The sequence below is a fragment of the Neovison vison genome, chromosome 11 (assembly GCF_020171115.1).
Source record: "Neovison vison isolate M4711 chromosome 11, ASM_NN_V1, whole genome shotgun sequence".
Classification (NCBI taxonomy): Eukaryota; Metazoa; Chordata; class Mammalia; order Carnivora; family Mustelidae; genus Neogale; species Neogale vison.
Window position 1 is genome coordinate 72,543,763 of NC_058101.1, and position 26,471 is coordinate 72,570,233.

At 34.8% G+C, this 26,471-nt stretch overlaps 1 protein-coding gene across 2 annotated transcripts in view; it reads right to left on the reverse strand.

The window, feature by feature from the left end:
- Window positions 1–26,471, reverse strand: part of NAA15 (N-alpha-acetyltransferase 15, NatA auxiliary subunit) — an 85,196-nt gene that overhangs the window by 19,196 nt on the left and 39,529 nt on the right. For both annotated transcript variants that reach the window (XM_044268061.1, XM_044268060.1), the window contains exons 4-14: window positions 25,205–25,362; window positions 24,250–24,384; window positions 22,873–23,026; window positions 18,606–18,725; window positions 17,156–17,251; window positions 16,902–17,008; window positions 14,612–14,684; window positions 11,796–11,965; window positions 10,455–10,607; window positions 9,608–9,736; window positions 8,273–8,486 (exon numbers count right to left, since the gene is read on the reverse strand). In XM_044268061.1, coding sequence (XP_044123996.1) covers window positions 8,273–8,486; window positions 9,608–9,736; window positions 10,455–10,607; window positions 11,796–11,965; window positions 14,612–14,684; window positions 16,902–17,008; window positions 17,156–17,251; window positions 18,606–18,725; window positions 22,873–23,026; window positions 24,250–24,384; window positions 25,205–25,362 — 1,509 coding nt within the window. The remainder of the gene's footprint in view (window positions 1–8,272; window positions 8,487–9,607; window positions 9,737–10,454; window positions 10,608–11,795; window positions 11,966–14,611; window positions 14,685–16,901; window positions 17,009–17,155; window positions 17,252–18,605; window positions 18,726–22,872; window positions 23,027–24,249; window positions 24,385–25,204; window positions 25,363–26,471) is intronic.

The following is a 26,471-nucleotide window of genomic DNA, read 5'->3' on the forward strand; positions in this document are numbered from 1 at the left end:
AAATAACTATATGGTAAATCAAAAGCCTGACACTGAAAATTAACAATAGCTCTTGTGGTACAAACTATGGAATGTCTCAAAAGAAAGACTGAAAATCACAAATACCAGATAATAAAGTAAAAAAAATCTATAGTCTTCAAGCAATAAATATGAAAGTTATGTGTACAACTGGTATTTATTTGGGTAATACTTAGTGAGAAATGAATAAGGTCATTCTAGAGTATACCATCACGGTGGTGATTTTCAAATATGCCCATAAACTCTTTCCTTCAAAAGGTGGAACCTATTTCCCCTTCCCTTAATTGTAGGCTATACTTAACTCACTTCCAACAAATGGAATATGCTAGAAATCAAACTGTATAACATCCAAGATCAGAACATAAAAGCACAGTGGATTCCTCCTTGCTTTCTCTTGGACCACTCAGAAGAAACCCAACTGCCATGTTGTGAAGATACACAGACAACCTTATGGAAGGACACGTGTGGCCAAAAAAGGCCTCCAGCCATTAAAGTAAGCCATCTTGAAAGCAGATTTTCCGGGGCGCCTGGGTGGCTCAGTGGGTTAAGCCGCTGCCTTCGGCTCAGGTCATGATCTCAGGGTCCTGGGATCGAGTCCCGCATCGGGCTCTCTGCTCAGCAGGGAGCCTGCTTCCCTCTCTCTCTCTCTGCCTGCCTCTCCATCTACTTGTGATTTCTCTCTGTCAAATAAATAAATAAAAAATCTAAAAAAAATAAAAAAATAAAAAATAAAAAAGAAGAAAGCAGATTTTCCTACTAAAATCGACCCTTCAGAAGTCTTTGGCTGCCATCTTGGCTTCAATCTCCTGAGAGAACCCACATCTTTCAAAATCCTACAGCTAAGTGACTTCTGAATTCCTGGCCCACAGTAACTCTGAGATAATAAATGTTTGCTATTTAAAGCTCTGTGTAAGCAATCTGTTAGGCAGCAATAGATAACCAAGGCAGATTTTGATACCTGGAAATGGGGTGCTGCTGCAATAAAAACCTAAAATGTAGGACTGACTGTGGTTCTAGAGCATGGCAAAAGGTGGAAAGACATGGAAAAAAGAATTAATGAAGCTCAAAAGTCTGGATTTTGAAGAGGCTGTAAGTGAAACATGTCATACTCACACAGAGGCAGAAAGTTTAATAACATGTATTTAGTAACATCATAAAATGTATCAAATGAACTGAGTGATCTAGCTAGAGGGATTTCCAAACTGGAAAAAAAAAAAAAAAGAAAAGAAAAAAAAAAAAAGGTTGTTCAGGCAGCACCTGATTCCTCTTGCAGCTTGTAATTAAAATGCAAGAGAAAAAAAAAAAAAAGCAAGAGAAAGAAACAAATGGAAAGACTTGACAGTGTTCATATTTCTCAGCCTCTTTAAAAACGGCTCCTAAGCAAAGGTCAAATTCAGAGAACTGCCAAGAAAATATGTCAATGAGGAAAGCAGAGTTTGGCTTTAAAATCCTTTGAAACTCAAAAGATGATGCCTCAGCTACCGGTCACCCAAAAGGCTCTTTTCTCTTAAAAACTTTAAGGGTATGATTCACTGATCCTTTCAAACAACAGAGCTTCTAAGACACTCAAGGGTGCTGTCCTCTCAGCAAAAACTCAAGGTGGACAATGATATTTGTGCATGTGGCTTCCAATAAAATTCACAAAAAAACTATAAAATTCTTAAGAGAATTCTATGGGCAGAAACAGCAAATCTGGACTAACAGGAATAGAGATAGTATAAAAGACCCCCAAATTTTGGAAACAGACTGAAAAACTACTCAGTTGCAAACAAATGCTAACTTTTTTAAAAAAATTAATTTTAGTAATCACACTATACCCAACATGGGACTTGAACCCCCACACCAGGATCAAGAGTTGCAAGCTCTTCCAAGTGAGCTGGCCAGGGGACCCCACAAATGCTAACTTTTAAGAACAGGAAAGAAAATGCAGAAGGTGGAACCAAAAAACCAGAGCCTAGAACGAGAAACCATTAGAGAATTAGTCCTACATCGTGAGCCCTCATCAAAGAACTGCTATCTTCAACTGGACTTAACTGACAGAACCAGTAACTCCTGTGTACCCTCCATTTCCCCTTCACCACCCACTTTTGACCAATAATATTCCTTTGCAATCAATTTATACTGGACATGTACTTGGCACAGGATTTTTTAAGATTTTATTTACTTATTTAAGAGAATGAGCAAGGAGCCCCGGTACAGGATTTCATATCAAGAACTACACTTAAAGAGCTAGACCAGCTATACTAAAGAACCATATTCAAGAAATCACATCAGCACCAGTACCTCATATACATACATAACTAACTAGACTTCAAGTTAATGCTGTAATGGAATGAGACTTTTGAAGGCCTCAGAAGGGGCAAGTGTAATCTGCATGTAATAATATAAATAGGGCGCCTGGGTGGCTCAGTCAGTTAAGTGTCTGCGTTCGGCTCAGATCATGAGCCCAGAATCCTGGATCAAGTATCGCATTGGACTCCCTGCTCCTGCTCTTGCTCTCTCTCTCTCTCCAACAAATAAAATCTTTAAAAAAAAAAAAAAAAAGGAAAAAAGAATAATGTAAATAATTTGTGTCCAGAATGTAAAACATGGCAGTTAAAAATATGTCTACAAATTGTCTGATTCTTCTCCCACTGAAATATAGGTTATACTTGGTGACTCACTTCCACCAAACAGAACACGTAGGAAGTGATGGGGTGTTATGTCAAGAGAACAGAACGTTAAAAGTGTTGTGGCTCCTTCCTTGCCTTCATGGCTAGCTACTATGTATCGTGGAACTGAAGAAACCCTCTAGAGAGACTAACAATATTAAGGTCACCTGCCAAAAGCCCTTGAGAAAGCCATCTGGGAAATGGATCTTCTAGCCCCAGTTAACCTTTTTCTTTTTAAATATTTTATTTATTTATTTATCTGAAAGAGAGAGAAGGAAAGAGAGCCCACAGCAGGGGGAGTGGGAGAGAGAAAGGGAGAAGCAGGCTTCCGGCTAAGCAGGGAGCCCAATGTGGGGCTCAATCCCAGGATGTGGTATTATGACCTGACCCAAAGGGGCAGAGACACTTACCCAACTAAGCCACCCAGGTGTACCCCTACACCGCCCCATCAACAACTTAACTACAGCTTTATAAGAGACCCTGAGCTGGAACAACCCAGATACTTTTAAATTTCTGAACTATGAAAATAGTTGTTCTAAGCTGCTAAATTTAGGGAAATTTATTATGTGTCAATAGACAACAACCATCAAAAATAAATACATACCTGTTTCTCTTTTTCCTAGTAAAGAAGCCCTTACTACTAAAAAAGAAAATTTCAAACAAGGACCAAAAATTACATTCTGGAAATACAAGACATTTATAAATGAATAACCACAAGAATTCTGACCTTTTAATGACTTGTAAAATAACTGCTACCACTTGCATCCTTACTATATACCAGATACCATGCATACATTTAACTTAATATCCTCAATAATCTCAAGGATTATAGTATAATATTATTTTATGAATGAGAAAACTGAGGTATCAGAGGAAAAATATTAACTCAAGATTAATAATAAAAGGTAGAACAAGGATTTAAATCCACTTCACTCTGACTCCAAAGTCTGGGTTCTTTCTTTCCACTATGCTATACCAGGAGTCAATAATCTTTTTCTGTAATGGGCCAGATACTAAATATTTTCAGCTCTGTAAGCCACGGGTCTCTGGTGCAACTAAACACAGTTGTTGTAGCACAAAATTAGCCATAAATAATACATAAACATAAGTTAAGTCCCAATAAAACTTTTATTTATCACATCAAACTGCAGTATAGATCTGGCCCACTGGCTATTCTGTGATCTTATTCTGTATTATCAACCACTGCTTTGAAAGGACTCACCTAACTCATAATAACAGAGTTGCCACACAAAAACAGAGAAAGGAATAACCACATCAGAAATTAATACAGAAACTAAGAGTTCAAATCCTGTTTCACTTAATGTAGCACTAGTTATCTGGATAAGCACGGTGTCTCAACTTTACATGAATTACCTACTACTTGTGTGTACAAAATAAAGGCTCAGAATTTTCACTTAGGAGGAGCGAGAAGAGAATTCTACTATGCTGGAATATTGCACTATTTTGAAAAAAAAATTATGTGTATGTGTATGCATACATAAGTGTATACATAGCAAATAACACCCAAATCTAAACTACTCTATACAGCCAAATCAACATTCACATAAGGCAAAATAAAAGAAATCTGGCCACATGACTAAGATTCTAAGTTTAATGAAAATAGATAAAAACACCACAACTTCTCAACCAAATAAAGGGTAACTACCAGATATTTACTACAAATAGCAGGCATTATGGCAGACCATAGAAATATTAAGTCTAAAGTTAAAAAAAGCAGCAAGCATACTACTGCTTCCATTAATTAGCACTTTTAGCAACCTTCACCAATGAGATAAGGCATGAAAAAGAGAGGTATAAATACTGAAAGAAAACTACCAGTGTTTACAGATTAACAGCTTACATAAAAAATTATTTAAAAATCAACTGAAAAAACTATTAAGCTTAATATCAGAGTTCAATAAGTATACCAAGAAAAACTACAACAATATTCATTTAGAATACTGTAATGGAAAAAAAAAAGACATGTAGAGATAATGCTAACAGTAAATTCACCAAAGTTATATGACAATTACACTAAAACACAAATAGGAGATACAATGCATTCTAGTATGCAAAGATGCGATATTATTTAAGATATCCCTACCCCAAATGGTAATCTGTATCTTAAATGCAATTCAAATTAAAAACTCCAAAAGAAACTTTCTGACAAGCTAATTCTATAGCTCAAATGTAAAAGAAAGTTGAAAAAAAAAATAAAATAAAATAAAAGAAAGTTGATATAAAAGCAAGAAAATTCTGAAGACATAGTATTAGATTTTTTTAAGAAGAGACAAAGAGATCATAATAGAATCTTGTATACTGATGTCAACACCACAGTTTAATATCTTTACAAGCAGCTCTGATGTATGTTAGAACCAGACACCTATAACCCACTACGTTGTGTTTCACAGTTTAGTTCACGATAAAGGTGGCATTTTATTTTGTTATTTTTAAAATTTTTAAATAATCTCTATATCCAATGTGGGGCTCAAACTCAAAACCCAGAGATTAAGAGTTGCATGCTCCACAGACTGAGCCAGGCAGGTGCCCCTTTTTAAATCAGTGGGGAATATTATAACGTACCAATAAATACTGCTGAGGAGCCAGCAGTCTATTTGGGGGTAACAAGCCACCTTCTACTTCACATCATTATGTTAACAATTAACTCCAGATGAGGGGTATCTGGGTGGTACAGTCAGATGAGCATCCAACTCTTGGTTTTGGCTGGGTTTATGATCTCAGGGTCACGGGATGGAGTCCCATGTCTGCTAGGGATTCTCTCTCTCCCTCTCTCTCTACCCCTCCCCCACCCTCTCAAAATAAATAAATAAATTTTTTAAAATACTAACTACAGATGATTGTAAACATAACAGAATACTGTAAGGAAACACAGAAGATAAATATCTTCTAAAATATATTTTAAATTCTTTCTATGCAAGACTTAGAAGTCACAAAAGACTAAAGAAATTTTGTCTCATAAAAAAACTTTTCCATAATAAAAGATACCCACCATAAAGTTAAGACTGAAGTAAAACAGGAAGAAAATTTCTACAATACATAAACAAGGATCAAAGTCCCGAACATGCACAGAACTTCTACAAACCAAGTTGAAAAATAAAATGTGAAAAAGGAATGAACAGGCAATTTACACAAGAAAGCCAAAGGCCACATGAAAATATACACAGATGTTCCATTCTTAAAAATCTAGGAATTAACTGGCACAGCCAGTTGAGTGTCTGATTCTTGATTTCAGCTTGGGTCATGATTTTGGGGTTGTGAGATTGAGCCTGTGTCAGGCTCCACACTCAGCACAGAGTCTGCTTAGGACTTTCTCTCCCTCTGCCCCACCCCCCAGAGGAGCGTGCCCACATGCGTCCTCTTTCTAAAAATAAATAAATAAATCTTTAAATAATCTAGGAATTATGAATCAAATATTTTCCCCCAAATAGTGAAAATGTAAAGGATGGATAATTTTTTGTGTTAGCAAAAAAGTAAAAGATAAGCTCAACATAGTGTCTGTGATAATAAAACTGATGAATCTTTTACAGAAGGCAATTTGACACTATTTCAAATTCTCATACTCTAACCCAGTAATTTTTACTTCTAACAATCCATGCTAAATAAACAAGTACAAAATGATGTACAAGGACATTTACTATAGCACTGTAATGGTGAGGGGGAAAAAACCCCACATAGGTTCCTACATAGCCTTTAAAATGGGGCGACTGGGTAGCTCAGTGGGTTAGGCTGCTGCCTTTGGCTCAGGTCGTTATCCCAGGATCCTAGGATCGAGTCATGCATCGGGCTCTCTGCTTCGGCAGGGAGCTTGCTTCCCCCACCCTCTCTGCCTGTCTCTCTGCCTACCTGTGCTCTCTGTCAAATAATCATAAAAATTAAAAAAAAAAAAAAAGATTTTTAAAAAAATAAATAAAATGACTGATGACTGTAATAGGTTATGTGCAGATATGGAGCAACACTATGAAAAAACAAGTCTAAGTTGTAAAATACTGGAGAGAACATCACTCATTTATGGGATTAAAATAAAAAAAACAATGAAAACCCAAAACTCAAAGAACTGCCCTGAAATATGTGTTTGGAGTTTACATACACATAAAACAAATATGTAAATTTGTACAAAAGCAACTGAACCTTTTATAGGGATAACTTTTGAAAGATTATCTATGGGTACGAAGAACAGTAAAAGGGGATTTTCACACTTGCTAGTTGTATTTCTGAACTGTTTTAACTTTGTCTAACTAGAATTAATTGGGTTATCATTTGTATAATTTGAAGAAGAGGAGAAAGGCAAGAGGAGCGAACAGAGAGGTAACAAAAGAAGCCACAGGATCACAGCTCTCAGCTTCAACTGTAAATTGTTCTGTAGATTCTTACTGGCATTTGCTTTCTAGTTAAAGAAACAACAACAGGTAGAGGGTCAAGTGAAATCTATACAAGGGTTTCAATTTATGATTTTAAATTTTAATAAAAATTAACAAAAGGAATCCAAAGGTCTTTAACAGGAAGAAGGAAACAGAAAACAACCAACAGTAACTTCAGAAGAAAAATAAGCTCAAGAATGAATAATAAAATCTGACACACATTTACCTTCTACATGCCTGTATCATTTTTATTCTGAGATCCCTTCCCAAATAATTATCTAAGGAAGACGATATATTCTGGCATCATAGCATAAAAACAGCACTTTAAAAATTGGCCAAATGATAAATCATTAGGCAATTTCACTAGTTTGATTCCAAGCTGGCTTTTAATGTTTAAGCAATATTCAACTTTCAGTAGGTTAATTATAAATATTACAAAGAAGACTAACTAGATATACTGACAGCCACACTAATGTAGAGTGCTGACACTAATGATATTTAGCAATTTATAGTACAGGATAAACTAGATTTTAAATGTTAAACTCATAAAATTCAACTTCTTAAGAGCTAATAATCAGTTACAAATTAAATTCTTGCTTAACTTTTTTTTTTTTTAAAGATTTTATTTATTTATTTGACAGACAGAGATCACAAGTAGGCAGAGAGAGAGAGAGGAGGAAGCAGGCTCCCTGCTGAACAGAGAGCCCGATGTGGGACTCGATCCCGGGACCCCGAGATCATGACCTGAGCCGAAGGCAGCGGCTTAACCCACTGAGCCACCCAGGCACCCTCTTGCTTAACTTTTTAAAGTATAAACAGTATTTTTCTTTTATTGCTTAGGGAAATCCACAAAATGTTGATCATTTTCTAAGCATGTGTAACATCTTCCCACAAGGTGCCTACTAAAAATCTCAAGAAAAATTTATGCTACACAAAAATACAAAGACGCAGGACGCCTGGGTGGCTCAGTTGGTTATGCGGCTGCGTTCGGCTCAGGTCATGATCCCAGTGTCCTGGGATCGAGTCCCACATCGGGCTCCTTGCTTGGCGGGGAGCCTGCTTCTCCCTCTGCCTCTGCCTGCCACTCTGTCTGCCTGTGCTTGCTCTTGGTTCTCTCTCTATGACAAATAAATAAATAAAATCTTAAAAAAAAACCCCAAAAAACAAAAACAAAGACGCATATACATACCACAGCAAATAATAAGATATCTTTGAGTATTATACCTGTATCAGCTTCATGTTCTTTATTCTCATCTGTAAGGGGGTTGTCATGAAGCTTCAAATAAATCTCTATAGCAATTCTTGCTGCTTTAAAGTAAAATGGATGCTGTCGAAGTACATCTTCTAGTTTTAGTAAGTCCACGTATGATCTAAGGGTAATCTTCCTCATACAGTATGTATGAAAGTCAAACTGGTCGTCAGTGATTTCTATAAAATGCTAACAAAATTATCTTTTTTATTATACTGAAATAAAACAATGTCAAAGAAAACTATAGAAATCAAACTCCAAATTACTTGTTTCCTACACATGAAAAAATTAGTAAAATAAAAATATATTAAAAATTATAATCATCCAATATAAATACTTTGCATATCAAATAAGCAAATACAACTGGCCATCCCCTAGCACAACATATGGCATACACCAAGCACTGAATTATTTGTTGAATGAAAAGTAAACACATGATTTGAAATATATGTATTTATTCCTTCCTTAATCATACGTAAAGCTAGCATTACAAATCAATCAATTAACATAATTAATCAACTAATTTAAATAATTATATACATAATGATGTAGTACATTTGCACATTAAACATTCAGTTTTTATATTTAGAATAACCTGCAAAGACTATGTGCAGTATTTGGCAATTTTTCTAATAATACAAATTTGAATCCTACATAATGTTGTGCTGGTATGTGGGAGAGAAATCAATTAGCATTTAAGTCGAGTAACCAGAACCTAACACATTCAACTAGCTCTGGGGTTCTGGGCTTAGTAAGAGAACAGCATGAAATTATATAAATTATTTTTATCTGTGAAAAACAGAAAAAAAGAAAACAAACCATTCATGATAGAAATAAATCAGAAGAGGACTAAGAAAACAATGCATGTATCAGAAAATAAGGAATTATACAGGCTACAGAAATACTGTAAAAAGGATTCAAAGCTTATACTTTATGACTATCAAAGATATATTGCATCACCAATCAACCCCTGAAACAAAAGCTTTCTAGGATAACTTAATGAGCTTAGTATTACTGAAGATGGAGCACCAATGTGAAATATTAAAAAATCAGTAAAAACAGCCAAGCTACAAACTTTCTATCAAGTTTTTCACATGAATTCTTGCCAGAATAGTAGATAATGGGCAAGTCTGCTGAAAATGTAGTCAAAACATTTCACATTTCTGTTAAAAAACCGTAGAAATGTGGGCACTGATATTTAGAAATCACTTGTTATGAATTATAAAGAAGGAAAACTATAGTTTTTCTTTCTCAAAACCTTCAAAATATAACAAAAAAATAAGGAACTCATATATATATATAGTACTTACTCTCTCAATCTCATGACACTTCTTAAGTGCTTCACCAAATTTATTCATTGCCTTATAAGCCTGGGCACATTCTGTCTGGAACCACATGCACTGCATTTCATTCAAATTCTCTACTGCTGATGTTCCTTCCTATATAAAAATTGTAAGAACATTTCTTACCAAATACAGCACTTCATAGAATTTAAGAAGGAAAATATGGTCAACTGATAAACAAATTCTTTCAAAATCACTTTCTATCTTTCTAACCATTTTCAGAATTAGAGGGAACAGTTATGTGTAAGGAAGTGGAATTATATATATTTTTTTTAAGATTTTATTTATTTATTTGACAGACAGAGATCACAAGTAGGCAGAGAGGCAGGCAGAGAGAGAGAGAGGGAAGCAGGCTCCCCGCTGAGCAGAGCCCGATGTGGGACTCGATCCCAGGACCCTGAGATCATGACCTGAGCCGAAGGCAGCGGCTTAATCCACTGAGCCACCCAGGCGCCCTGGAATTATATTTCTAATCACTGAAAAAAATATATCTTTGTAAATAATCAAAAGATCTACATAACTGGAGTTGGAGAGTAACATAAGAGAACACTAGCACACAGCAAGCAGTCTTAACATTAGTTCCTTTCATCCCTAAAAAAAATTCATCTGAATATACATCAATATAAATCAGAGTTTAAAAACCCACAACCAACTAAAAAGAAAATTTTATTTATGTTTTATACTAATATTGACTTCAATTTCCTTCTCCTATGGCAATTCAGTTAAAATCCTATTTTCATACTAAAAATACTAAAAACAAATTTTGAAAAATATACAAGTATAAACTATTCATGAGAACATTAGATGTACAAACCCTTGTAAACTTTGAGCACATTTCTTCAGCCTCTTTTATCAGATTGGCTTTTAGCATGTACTTTGCACACTTGGAATTGATAAATCTGTCTGCTGTGTCCAAGGCCTGGGCCTCATCCATCCACCTCGCAGCTTCTCTAATATTTCCAGCATGCTTATAGAAAAGCAAAATAAACCAGTCAGTATGCTAATTTTACCATGCAGTAATTAGTTACCTACTGATAAATAACTAAAACACAAATGAGAAAAAAAGGTATTCTTCTGACTGATCTTAAGACCCTAATCAATGTAGATGCATACATTTTGATACTTTTCTGGCCATACAGAATACAGGCTCTCTGACAGTAAAGACTTGTTTTTGTTTACGGTTATATCTCACTGCCTGTATCAGTGTCTGGCACATAACGAATACTCAAAAGTTATGGTTGAATTTAAGAATAAATAATAATTAAAATCTTTAAGTCGGAACAGCATATAGTTCATAAAAGGGTTCATGGTTAAGTATCAGGGAAATGCTATTAACATACAACAATGCTTATTTTTTTAAAAACTACTGATCAATATTGAAAAGTTAAAAAAAAAAAAAAAAAGGCAAAGATCTGGCCAAATTTCCACCCTAAAGCAATCATGGAAACATTACTGCCTATTACCGGACATTCCACAACGTGCTTTAATTTACATTACTAGTCCACCTGTCAAAGCCAAAAAACTAATGAGCATAACCTGGCTTTGAAAAGTGCTTTCAAAATAATTCTTAATTTCATTAGTTTTTGGTAAATAAATTTTAAGTTTACAATCTCTTCCCTAAGACCTATTATTACTACTTTGTATTTGTATTAAAAAAAAGAAGAGCCAACATTATGATGATGCTAAAACATATGACTGGAGATTGTCAAGTAAGACCAAGAAGTTAAGAAGATAAGTAAAATAGTAAAATCTTCAGTTTCATTTCACTGATATTACCAGATACTGATCATGATCATACTCCAATGTTAACAGAAACAAACATGTCGCAGCAAATTACTTTCAAGTAACTATACTATTACTACTTACACCCAAGAAAATAACCAGATGTGTGTGTATATAAGAATATGTAATATGAATAACCACATATCTGAATAACCACATGCATGTATGTACATCTGCGTGTATACAGATAAAAATGAGTAAATTATGACCATGACAAATCTAAAAGTAATCCGACTGAGAAATGTTCTATACTTATTCCAGGTTTTACGAGCCATCAAATGTATCATTTTAATTATCGCTTTCAGAATCTACAAATTATAGAAAGAAGTTTTTATAAGACTCATTACCTTATAAAAAGGGGGGGGATTTTTACCTTATAGATTTTAGCTTTCACAAGAAAGAGTTCTATCAATGTAGGTGTACTTTCAATAGCAGTATTTATGTATTCCAGAGCAATCGATGGCTGACCAATTTTGTCATAATGTTGTGCCAAGTAGTACTGGACCCAAAGTAATGTGGTTGGTGGTTCCTCTTTTCCATCATCTTTAAAAAGTGGGGGAGGTGGGTGGGAGAGGAAATAAACCAAGATTAGTCATTACATATATTAAGAGAGTACCCACCTCCAAATGGCTTTATCTTTATTAAAACGGAAAAGTAGTTTGAACCATTTATTTATGTATCTAGCTATAAAACCATCCTTAAATTTATAAGATCTTTGGAAGGGACCATGTTGTCTGTTCTGTATCATTATAGCCCCTAACACAAAACTTTGAATTTAGTAAAGACTTTATATAATAAATATGGCAGATAAATGAGATCAAAGATATAAAAAAACTACCTAAAAAAGAAACTGAAAGGAATGGGAGGGGGAGAGACAAACTGTGCTAGTACTATGAAACTATAAAGATCAGGATGTTATTTATGAGGGGTGAAATAAGTATCAGAAGAAACTTTGATTTTCCATTAATGTGAGGTTAAAAAAAAAAAAACAAAAACGCCTGACTGCTTAATTGGGTATCTAGCTAATGTACTAAACTGTACATAAATATACTTGTGATGTGGTTGAGTTTTGGGTGATTACACTAATATATTCTATTATTATGCTGATATGCAATGATGCATAATTTAGGTTGAATAAAAACTATACCCCAAAATTGAGTTAAGTAAAAATGCTTACTCTACATTTTATTTCATAATTTTATACACTCACAAGAAAATGTGTAAGTTAAATATACAACCCACACACTATAAAATACTTTTTTAAATACCAATATCTAAAATCTAAGAACTGTTAATTTGCTTTCAAAGAAAGCAATAGATTGCTTATTTTTATCCTAGTAAAAGCAGGATGGCTCAGTGGACAAACAATAGGAGTGGAACTCACCAACTCCCGATCTGATAGATCTGCAACTAAAGTGCTGCATATTCTTGGGCATGTCATTGAACCTCTTCCACATTTGTAAAATATGTAGGAAAATGCTGATAATCAAAGGAACATCATGATGATTAACCAATGAAACCATGGTAACGCCTTCTAAAAAGTATTATTAAAATTAATCTGAGACCTAGAAACAATGATCAACCCAATAGCAATGAGCATTCCAGGTCCCATACTGGGCTTTCCCACTGTAAGAACCAGGGCTCCTTTGGAATAACAATGGATTCCAGGTCTGCTATGGGCAGTGGACCAGATAAACTGGAATATCTTGTCATACCAAACTGCAAAAAAGCTATCAACTACTACACCATGGTATGTGAAGGCTGGAACCATTCGAAACTGCAATGATTTAAAACATCAAGTATGTTTAAACCCATGAATTCATAATACCTTTAAAATGTGTACTGGCATCTTTGAAGGATGCTACTAAATGAATTCATTATTCTGAAAACTAGTAAAGAAAACATAAAGTAGGAGGAGATAAAGGGGAAAGAAGCAGCATTTACCTTGCTTTTCCTATACAAACCAAAATACTGGATAAACAGGTAACAGATGAAGGGAAATTTCTCTTGTAAGATAATAGAAGATGAATGATAGACTATCACCAGTTTGTAATTCCTGACAGTTGCTAACATACAAAACACTAAATGCCTCCTGATGGAAGAATATACTATCACCCCCGCCGCCAAGAAATAACCTTGTTCACCCCCCTATATTTAAAAGGGGAAAACAAAAAAAAAAGTAGATCTTATTAATCCTCTACTCAGACCTGTCTATGAGAAGCTTAAACAAGTTTGGAAATGTTCTGTGTTTGCCCTGGCCAATATGGTAGTAGGAAATGGCTTTACACAGTTACTGAGCAGCACCTGAAATGTGGCTACTGCAACTAAGGAAAGTTTCTATTTTATTTAATTTTAAAAATTTTAATAGTCACAAGAGCCTGATAGTTATTATACTAAACAGCACAGCTCTACGTCCAACTACCAATTTATAACAAATTCAGAGGACAGAGGAATAACGTGTTAAGCAACACCGTAAGAATCCATTCAAGAAAATATGGACTATGGAAAAACTTTAGAAAAAAAATCCTAATTTTTTAAACAAACAAATTGCAGGGAAAAGAGCAAATAGAAAACCTATGGATTTTTTATAAGAGTTGAGACATATTAAACTCAAAGCAGAGATTTCATATGGATCCTCATTCAAACAAACTTTAAAGACAAGGGGTGTGGGGGGTGATGACATTTCTAAGACAACTGGAAACGTTAAGCATGGACTTTTTTCTTTGATCGTAACAAAGTATTAACATTCAGTGTAATGATAATATTATGGTTATAATCTTAGACTAGTGAAATAGTCATGGATAAAATGATGTGACTGGGTTTGAGATTTACTTCAGAATACCATGGGAAAAGAGGGAAGCAGGTAAAAATATACATGAAATACGTTTTCCCATGAGTTAAAAATTATTAAAACTGGATGATGAGTAAATGATGGAAGATCATTGTATGATTAAGTCTAGTTTTATAGATGTTCTAAATTTTATATTTTTTTCCAGTAAAATAGGATTCTCTTCTTAGCCCAATATTTTCACAGTGTGCAAATTAATGCATCTCCATCTTAAAAAGAAAAAAAGTTTAAATATACTAAGCTTACTGTCTAAATAATGAATATACTAACCTTCTGATTAAGAATTTCATAATATATTAAAAATTTCAAGATGTTTTAAAACATAAAACTTGAGCACTTACCATTAGGGTTAAATAACCGGCAGCTTTTTAAAGAGGTTTCATAACCTACTACTAATTCTTCTATGATTGCCACCTAGAGTACAAACAAACAAGCACACTTTAATAAAATATATATACATGCAGCTACCATTCTTGTACAAAATGGTATTTATTATTTTAAAGAGCTACATCAACATTCCAAAAACTGGTGTGTGTGTGTGCGCGCGCACATACACACACACACTCATGTACACACCCTTTTATAAACCTATTAACCTAAGGATAAAAACTTAAAAGCAGGGGCGCCTGGGTGGCTCCGTGGGTTAAAGCCTCTGCCTTTGGCTCAGGTCATGATCCCAGGGTCCTGGGATCGAGCCCCGCTTCGGGCTCTCTGCTCAGCAGGGAGCCTGCCTCTCTCCCTACTTGTGATTTCTGTCTGTCAAATAAATAAATAAATAAAAATCTTAAAAAAAAAAATAAAAAGGCAAGTAAGCCATACATTTTTAAAGGTATTAAGATGTAACTTTCAGGGTGCCTGGGTGGATCAGTCAGTTAAGTGCCCAACTCCTGATTTTGGTTCAGGTTATGATCTCAGGGTTCTGGGACTGAGCCCCACATCAGACTCTGCACTCATTGGCAAGTCTGCTTATCCTTCTCCCTCTGCCCCTCCCCCTGCTCATGCCCTCTCCCCCTCTCTCAAATAAATAAATAAAGTCTTCCAAAAAAAAAAAAAAAAGATGTAACTTTCTAGAAACTTACTGGCAACTTCTTTCCCTGCTAGGAAGGAGGGAATTTGCATCAAGCTAAAAATCAGGAAAAGGTTGGCTAAAAAGAAATAATACTATAGGTAACACTACAGATGACTCTTATCTCGGTTCATTTTTATCTCAATTCACATAAATAACACCCACAGTTAACATCTGCCCTCCAAGAATCAAGAATTAAAAACTATGTAAAAAGAGAATTCCGAAAGTACAAAATACCATCAACTCTTGATTTTAAAATCCAAGGAAAAGCATTAGTAAAAACAGAACAGCAGGTGGGTTTCTGAAATCCAGGATAGTGAGTGGATGTCCAGGTTCTTGTTTCTTCTGAGTCATGACTATACCACTTGCTCCTGGCTTTGTAAGAGATCTGTGAGCACTTTTAATTTATTAATTCCCTTCCTCACTTAATCCATCTATAATGGATTTGTTACTATAGAAGCTCTCCTAAATGACCTCACCTTAACCAACTCAACAGATTAACACCAGCACTCTCCATTACCTCAAAAAATTGTGAGGACTGAATGGTCACAGCTAGGTTATTCTGGTGTGCCCATGTTCTTCTGCTCCCACAAGGTGAGCTACCTGCTTACTAAGAGTTTTGTTTTCCCAAACCTGTTTGAATCAGTTCCATTTATTATCATCATTACAGAATTCAATATTATGCAAACTGAGTAAATGAGAATGAAAGAAAAAACTGTTTTACGTTGAATACCATGGGAAGACTCAAGGATAAATTAGATACTTCTAACAAATTAAGGTTTCAATGATACAACCACAAAGCGGAAAATCATTAATAAAGAGGCTTCTATAATCAAGACTGCTTTGTAAGCATCCAGTTCCCATAATATTGGTACTGGAAACAAGAGATCACATTTTATGAATGTGATTTATGCAATTTAAAAAAGAGTGAAAGCCATCATAAAGCCCATACCTTGGGCCTCTTAACAAAAGACTGGAAAATAAGCACACCTTCTGTGCTTTAGGTTAAAGTGTTCAGCATGTTCAATTTGTCCCACCTTTCTGATTCTTCACTGTAACTGATTTCTATTTAGTCAACCAACATGTCTGATGTCACTGTACTTGCAAGCAAAATAATCTAAATTAAAATTAAAATGGCCTCTGAATAAGCAATTTGAGCATTTTTATACATCGCTCAAAGAGTAAGTTAACTTACTGGGACAGCAAACCAACTGCTGACAGAATTTTCTTTCCACCAAATAAAAAAGGAGAATGATTACTAAACAAAACTAAAACCTTAGTTTAAAAATCACATCTGACTTTCACCAGGAACAAGGATTAGAGAAAAGTACTGAATAAATCACTACCTTACGAACTTTCCATACCTACACAGACTCAAAGTAAATAGCAGAAATAAAAGAGAAAATAGGAACATAAAGAGGTACAGAAGCATTTAAACTGCAAGATAGGAAAACAGATACCAGATTCACCAAATGTGTAGTATGTACACAGATAATCAGGGATCAACAATTCCAAAGACTGAGCAAAGAAATGATAGTGGGGGGAAAAACTGTATTTTGCTTTACCTTTTCTTTATCTTTGTATAATGACCTCAAAGTATTGAAGACTGGTGGACAACCTTTGCTGAAATTCATCCTTAGAAACTTATCCAAACATTCTTTAAACTTCTCACCTTGGAAAAAAAAATTCTGTTGATTTGCATTTACCCAGACAACTCTAAAATGCATACTTTAATATTAATATGCATATTCATGTATCTAAAAACAAGAAAACAAACTAAATCCTAACATGATTTTCATTCCTTTGCAATTACTCTCACCAGATAAAAAGTTCAACGGTAGTCTTCTTGGCACCAGTCCCCTGGGATATTTAGTCCAGGCTTCCTCATAAATTTTTAGTCGTTCTAACATATTAGCTGCAAACAAAGAAAAAATTATTTTTATATATAATTATAACTTGTATGTTTTTTCTAACAAATTATAAATTTCTCCAAGTATATATAAATTCTTATTAAGCAGGAAAGTTGAAGGTGAAAAGAAAATTTCAAATAACCACCCAAATACACCAATCATTTCAGAGTATTTTTTCCTAATATTTTCATATTTTAAATACCTATAATCACCTAAAATACGTAATTTTTTAAATCCATTCTGCTTTAGGTACCTTTCAGAATCTAAGGACTCAGAGTTTACTTTAATTCTAAGAAAGGCTTGGTTATTATGTTTCCATAGCTTCTCTACTACTCTCTTCAGCCTATCCTTTATTACAGAACTTTTGGATCTATCCCCTCATCTTTCATTTTTCCTTATTTCTTTTATATTTTCTTTAACTCTTAGCTGAGAGCTCTCCTTGGTTCAGTCTTCCAGTTCACTAATTTCTCCTCACTTGTGGACTCTCTTCCATTCAATCTGTTAAGATTTTTATGTCAAGAAGTAGGCTTCTCATTTCTTAAATTCCTAATTAGTACTTTCTCAAAACTTCATACTTCATGGCTGCAATTCCCTTTTTTCATCTTAGATTCCTCCATTTACTCCCTTTTGCTGTACTAATGATAACCATTCCCATGATAGTGTTCCAGAGTAGTAAAATATTCTTTGTTATAAGGTTTCTCTTGTATTTATCAATGTATCAGTAATGGCTCACTTCCAGTCTTGAAGGAGACAGCCTCAAATCAGATCATCGTGGCTAAGGACCCTATTTGTAGATGACATGTTTCTGGGTCTGTCCTCCCAAGTAGGTCCCGTTTATGGGAGAGGGTGAAGGGAAGTTGTGGGGAGACTCTCTGGACCCAAGTTCTTTTGAGTGATGTAAATTCAGTCCCTCTTCCCACATAGGAAACAGTACTGCTCTTTCAGCTTGGTTACATTCATATGCCCTTGGGAGGCCATGCTGCTGTGGCCACAGAAGTTATGCTTGTTTCTTTCCTTCACAGAGATATCTCTGTAAGGCAACATTTCTATCTGTAGGAATTTCCCTTTCAATTTTTGTAGCTGCCATGCCATTTGTGAATTTCTGCAAGTTGTTTCTGAATTCTTTTCTCAACTATTTCTATAAATGTGTGGAAGGGAGGTTTCAGAAAATGCTCACTCTCCCATATTAAATGGAAGTTTGCTACTGTACTTTTGTACTCAGATTCTGAAACCAATTCTTTTTTTCTTCCTGAAACCAATTCTTAACGACTATTTTTCTAAGTTATGGCTTTCCAATGAGTTAATAAAATATTTATCAACAAAAGGTTCAATTAAAACTTTATAAAGTTTTAATACTACCTGGTTTGAGTGCCTTTTCCAGACCTTTGTAATAGGCCCAATTTTCAGGATTTCTCTCTTGTAATCCTCTATAAACATCGGCTGCATCTTCCAAACGACCTAACTGCAACAGAAGTTCCCCTGATGAAAAACAAATTAAATTAACTAGATATCTTCTGATTATAACTTTAACTTTTCCTTAAACTTTCTCTTAAAGCCTCTCCAATGTTGGGAATTGGATTCAGTATCATCCTAAATTCCCAATACCCTTCAACAAGACTACCATATTATTGTCTCTTTTTGAAGTTCTTATGTAGAAATGTCATCCTTTCCACATCCTCAATTGATTAAGGTATTTGTCTAACTATAGGCTATTCCCAAATTCACTAAACACAGTTACCAAGCCACCCACCTACTACTTAATTACACCTGACATAACACAATTTCATATCTGAATTATTGACCAAATCCAACACTCTAACCTTATGATCTCCAAGTAAATTATAAAAGGATTCAGCTATAGCAGCCCACAGCCATGGCCACATTCAAAACCTGCTTTTTCTAGCTCTTCCAACTACCAAATAAGGCACCTATCTTGCTTTAAGCTTCACTGTCTTGTCTAGCTTATTCTTGTCTCATTAATCCTAGCCTTCAATCTTAGAGAAAAACCATTCCCTTTCCTTCAGACCCTTCAGTAAGTCACAGATTCATTGCTGGTTTTCTCTGAGCTGCACAACAAACCTCATCCCCAAATGACATTAAGAGACCCAAATATCAAAATCAGTCTCAAAACACAAGGCTCCCTTATTTACCAATTTCAAGGCCTGGATCATCCCAAATGTTTGCTTGCTACACACCTTCTCACAAAACGTCATTAGAAGACTGGACAGAGACACCAGTTTCACTAGAAATCTATGAGTTCCAAAGTCAAATGAGCTTCAAACACTGCTCAGGTACACACTTCCTTATCTTTAATGGGTTTCCATCCACCAAAGGCATTATTTTCAAACCACAACTTCACCCTTGCATGCTCTGCTCTCATCAGACAATAAAGACAAACACAGTGTATACACTGTGTGCCAGTAACTTTCAATGGTTTCACATGCATTAAGTAATTCAATTCTGAAAACACTATTATTTTCAGGGCGCCTGGGTGGCTCAGTGGGTTAAGGCCTCTGCCTTCAGCTCGGGTCATGATCCCAGGGTCCTGGGATCAAGCCCCACATTGGCTCTCTGCTCAGCTGGGAGCCTACTTCTTCCTCTTTCTCTCTCTGCCTACTTGTGATCTCTGTCAAATAAATAAATAAAACCTTTAAAACAAACACATTATTTTTCATCATTTTAAAGCAGAGAGAACATAAGCAGACTTGCTGAGGGACTTTCAGATAGTTAATTGTTGGAATCAGGATTTGAATCCAAGTAAATTGGCTTAAAAAGCCCATATTCTTAACATCAGTGGCTCTCAGCCAAGGGCACTTTTGTCAGTATCTGGAGATATTTTTTGGTTATCACAGTAAGGGACAGGGTCGTGCTGCTGGTATTCTGGTAAGTAGAAGCTAGGGATGTTGTTAAACGTTCTACAACATATAGGAAACTTCCACCCCAACATCTCAGTCCCAAAACAGTGCCAAGGTTGACAAACCTGCTTTCTACTAATCAAAAGCCAACCTCACCGAGAACAAAAAAAATCCTGTAACTTTTCTCCCCTATACTATACCCACCCAACATTTCCTTAATTTTCTCCCACCTCTTCTTTGTAGAAGGAACAGGGGAGTTTAAGAATCCACAATGAAACTTTCTGCTAATTATGCCCTCTCACCCACTCCAGAAGTTTGCAAATTATTCAGACCACTAACAATGCCTTTATTACTGGAATTTCCAAAGATTAATGTTCTACTACTCTCGGTTCCTTTCTATTCTCTTTATATACCTCCTGTCACTTGACTCACTGTAATTATCAATATATACTTTTTGAAATGAAATGATGGCTGTTTCCTATTTCACTGAAAACATGGGAGCAATGAGAAGAGAACTCCCAAATACCCACTACATCTATATATCTGCTTGCCTATATATTCTACCCTCTCTTGCTACTGTGAACTATTCATGTTGTTATCTAAAGCTAATCTTTCAAGTTATCCACTGGATCACATTATTCTATCAAATATTCTGTCTCTACTGGATCATTATCCAGTGAACATAAACAGATACTGTAAAAAAACCTTTTGATTCTGTATTCCATTTCATCTAGCACAATCCCACTTATCTGTTTCCCTAGATAACAAAACTTTTAGGAGTCATCCACGCATGCTATCTTTAATTTCTTGACTTCCAATGTCATTTAATTCTACTTGACTTAACTTTTTCCACCCTCCTTCCAAATGTTCAGAAAATGCTTTTGTTAAGGTCACCAATGACTTCCAAATTCCTAAAAACCACTGACCAATTGTGAATCCTCACCTAACTTGATCTGTCATTCTTTCTTGCTAATATAATTATCAAAGTGATCAAATGAAATGAGGTACTTAAGAGTATTTTGGAAACTAGCATGTATTTTGATAAAGAAACAAAGGTCCAAGCCTTGTGACTGGTCATACAGCTAGTTATAGTAGCCAATAAAGAAATCCAAGCAATTTTTTTCCAATCTTGTGATCTTTCCATGAAGACAGAAATACCCTTCCTTTATAACTAATAGATTGTTACAGAATGATCAATTCAAAGGAAAAGTCGGCTCTTCTGGATCTATAGCTCACAAATGAGCTCCAGCAGAGGTACAGATTTCCAATTTTTTTCTTGCCAATAGCAGTATCCTCTGCTGAAAGCTCATCTGGCAAATAATGTAAGCAAGTACCATACTTTTTTTTTTAAACTGTCCAAAGTATTTGTTAGTTGTTTATCAAGACAAACAATTCCATAACCTAATATCTGTACTTCATAGTTCAGGAACACAGGTCAGTGACAGACTTCAACTGAACTCAACCCAAAGCAATTCTGTACATTGCAAAATCCCTTTGCATTCTGAAAGATACCAGTCTTCTTCATCTCAAAATCTTTCATGGAACCATAATTTCTGTAGAAATCTGCATATGCTTTCTTTCTTGGTTTGGCCACAGCAAACTTAGAGAAAGCTGCAACCCCCAGGGACACACAACAAAGGCTCCAACAACATAAAATCACAGATGCTTGGCCAGAAGGCCTCGCATCAGAGGTTTCATCAAAGCACTGGAAGTCATGGTAGTTATGTTCCTCAACACCAACCTCAAACCTAACCAAGTACCGTACTTTTTTAGTGTTCAACTTCAACAGGAGCCAAAGGAATCTGAAACCAGCAAACATCAGTTCCCTGACTAACCCAGGCAAAGAGACATTTCAGATGGTAATTCTTAGAAAAGTACTTCTATTTTCAGTTACTGGTTATTCTTCTTTCATTTTCCATAATAAGGTCCTCAAGTTTTAAAACTGAGACTCCTTTTTTCAGCCTTCTAATAAATGGCAGCATTAGAGAGCTTTATTGAGGGATCTATCCCTCTTATCAGAATCCAAACACATAAAGCCAAATCTCTGGTTTCAATTAATATTCTGTGTCCAGAAAGACATCCAAATAAACTAGAAAGACCTCATTATTGCCCCATATTTACTTCAGTAAAGACTGATTATCAACAAATATTACTGTCAATATAGCAATAGTTTTGCTAATAAGCTGTTCCTAAGAAATTAATTCTTGCCTTATAAAATTAAGCAATTACCTCCTATATATATATATATTTTGATCAAACCCTATTAATAATTTCAAGCCAAAAACATTTTGAAGAGAAATTCTTGAGTCCCTTCATTTAATGATCTTATTTTTTGCAATTATTCTTTCCTACATAAACACTGATAGTTTAAATGTGTATTTTCCAACATTACAAATTATTCAGCGTGTATGAGCAAGAAACAGATTTTCTATCACCAAAGAGCTGAATTATATTCAGTTATCAGCAGCAACTAGTTTTTTAGTCTTGCTCATTGTCATAACTAAATACTAGCATAAATTATATCCTTTAAAGAAAAATACCTTTGGGGCACCTGGGTGGCTCAGTCAGTTAAATGTTCAACTCTTGGTTTGGGCTCAGGTCATGATCCCAAGGTCCTGGTATAGAACCCCACATTAGGCTCCCTGCTCAGCAGAAGTTGGCTTCTCCCTCTGCCCCCACGCCCACACTTGTGCACGCACAGGCTCTCTCTCTCAAATAAATAAAATCTTTAAAATAAATAAGTAAATAAAAATAAAAAAATTTTTAAATACCTTTGGTTTCTTCTACAGCAAGTTTATCACAGATTTGCTTTTCATAGGTACAAAGATGTTCCAGGGCTTCTCTATAGAGACCTGCTTCCCGAAGAACTTGGTTCTGATATAAAAGGAGTTCACTATATTCATAATCCACTTTATCAGGGGATGTCTATATATGGATATAAGGAATACTAACAGTAAGAATTTTGTTTTCATATTAAAAAACCGTTTAAACACTCAAAATACATTTAAGAAATCAAAGGATAATAACTGACAAAATTTATTTTCTAAAAATTCTTAAACATTTGTCTAGAGAGCAACTAAGTAAAAAAATGACAATATTAACTTACTAAATGAATAAAGTTAGAATCCCTAAGTCCTTACATAAAATAAGTAAACAGGGGAGAAAGGAAAGCTCTTACTTAAGAGTAGAATGTCAAATAATAAATCTAGAAAAAGTAAGAGAGTTAAAGAATCACCACTTTTTAACTATCATAGAACAGTTGATTCAGGCAAGAATCACAATCGATGAATGTTAAAACCAGTGGTAAGTTTGATGAAGAACAGGCTACTCATAAAATCTCAAACTGTTTACTAATTACAGAGAGGAAAAAAATAACAATTTTTTAGTATAGAAACCCGGCAGGCACCACCCTAACCAAGTAATTAAACAGAGCAAAAAAACCTTCTGCACTTCTCAATGTGATGAACAGAGAAGGGGTAAATATAACTCCTGTAGTTTCCTCCCCCAAATTCTTAACTATCTCTAATAATAAAGAAACATCAAAGAAATCCAAATTGATGGACATTCCACAAGCACCTGCTGTACTCGTTAAAAATTTCAATGTCATGAAATACAGATAAAGTCTTCGAAATTTTCAGATTAAATCAGACTGCAAAGAAATGATAACTAAATGCAAAGTATGATTCCATTAATGGGGGGGAATCTTAGAAAGGATATAAATAGAGCAATTAATATATTTTTAATATGAGCTGTGGATTAGATAATAACAGGCTATCAATGTTAAATTTCCTAATTTTTGATAATCTATATTATACTATGTATAGAGTTAATAACAATAAGAATTATTCTCAGAAAATATCACACTAACATAACAGATTTAGGAGTAAAGATCAGGGTGTCTGCATTACTCTCAAATGTTTCAGGAAAAAAATTTTAAAAGATAAGTAAATAATAAAAATTATAAAGTAAATGTGCCAAGTATTATCATTAATGTGACTGAACTCATATATGGAGTTCTTTGTACTGGTCTTGCAACTTTTCTTGAAGTTTGAAACTATTTCAAAATAAAAAATTTGCAAGTCTATATGCACTTCTTTTTTATGATTATACTTAGACCCAGTTTACTAGGTCTGTCTTCTGGTTGTTACCTGTTGTGTTTTCCTAAATTCTTCTAAAATCTTTGCTGCCATTTCATAATCTTCTAATAAATGGTAAGCAATAGCATAACCAATCCATGATGCTCTCTGTGCAGGGCGAAGCTGAAGTAACTGATACCTCGTTTCCTTTAAGGGGGGAAAAAAACCACTTTTTCTTAGGTTTACAGTGAAAGCAAATGCTCTTAACAAAGATTATATTAATTTATCCAACAATGCTGAGTAATTTGCAACACAACACTGGGAATAGTAACAGAAAATAGCTACAGACACCCATACTGTATTGCTTTATAGGAGCAAAACAATATTTGGTAAGAAGTACAATGAACTTCCAAGATAATCTTGTAGCTGTTTTAGAACTTAGGACTAAATAGGCTTTATTAATTCCTGAACTACTTTAAAAAAGAGAGAGACAGCATGAAAAACAGTACATAAGAAAAATGTTTTTTAAAAATACAGGGCCCAACTACTGAGTTAAGATCTATAGAAAACAACTGGCAGGTACTACATGGACTTTATAGATTTGAATTAATAGACTGATTTAAGGGTTAAAATATAGGCACAAAGACAGAATAGTCTCAGTGGAGGTAAAAAGAAGAAACAAATATGCTTTTCAGAAAAATGTGAGAATTAAAGGTTGTATTTACATGTTAATAGCAGACAAAGGCATTGCCTATTTGAGGAACATCACTGTTAATTTTCACTGAATTAACTCCATTCTACACAATAATCCAATTCTGTCTCAGTAAAATAATTTATTTAAAAAATCTGGTTAGTCTAGTCATAACATACACACAATCACTACTAGAAGGAGATGAATGAAAGTCAATCCAATTCTGTTTAAAAACAGAAAATTTTGTTTTCAGTAAGTACTCACAAAAGTTTTAAATATTTTAATACTACTTTCCCCTTAGAATTAAAAAAAAAAAAAAAAGGCTATTTTACTTACCCTGTAACCCTCAAGATCTCTCATTTGAATCTGTAGTAAAGAAAGGTCCCTTAAGATTTGAAGATTGTCTTTATCCCATTTTAACGCATTCCTATAACATTTAATGGCTTCATCATATTTCTTGTCTGACCTCTGGAGAAGGCCATAAACATGCCAACCTAAAGGATTTAGTTAAGGACACAACCTACAAGTCAAGAAATAATTTCCAGTAATATTTCTCAAGAAACTCAGAAAACTACAGCTATTTATAAAATTATAAGCTTTAAAAAAAAAAAGGAGAGAATATAAACATAGAAGTTTAACACTCTAGAAAACAACACAGCTTTTTGAGCCAGAGAAAAAAGGACTCACCTGTCTTATTAGCTGTGACCTTGGTAAGTTACTTAGTCTTGCTTTGTTTCCTCAATTATAAAATGTAAACAGAAAGTTTACACAGCATAGTTTCATAATTAAATGAAAAAGACTGGTACAAAATAAATGCTCAATAAATGTTATGAATTATCTATCTATTTATTGAGAGCAAGAGAGAGCGAGTGCACATGCGCACATAAGTTTGGGGGGTGGGGGGAATGGGATGTGCATGGTGCGCAGAGGGACAGGGAGAATCCCAAGCTGGCTCTACACCACTGGTCTGAATCTCAGGACCCTGAGATCATGACCTGAGCCAAAATCAAGAGTCAGACACACCGGGTGTGGTGCATAAACAATAATTTTGGAACACTGAAATATAAAATAAAATAAAATTTAATTTACAAAAAAAAAAAGAAAAAAAGAGTCAGATGCATAACCAACTGAGCCACCCAGGTGCCCCTGGAATCATCCTTACTTTTAAAAGAAAAAAAGAGGGAATCGGTATATACATGACATATAATTACTCTACATCATGTACATTTTCTTCAGCTAACAATATCCTTAGTATAGAATGTTTAGTGCAGTTCAAAGTTCCTGAAAGTCAATACACAGAAGATAAAAACCACATGTAAGATAAAAATTCATTTAGCAAATAATTAAAATATCTTAATAGGGGCGCCTCGGTGGCTCAGTGGGTTAAAGCCTCTGCCTTCGGCTCAGGTCATGATCCCAGGGTCTTGGGATGGAGTCCTGCATCGGGCTCTCTGCTCAGCAGGGAGCCTGCTTCCTCCTCTCTCTCCGCCTGCTTCTCTGCCTGCTGGTGATATCTGTCAAATAAATAAATAAAATCTTAAAAAAAAAAAAAATCTTAATAATCAGGGTGTAGGTGACCGAAATGGATTATTTCCTGCATTCA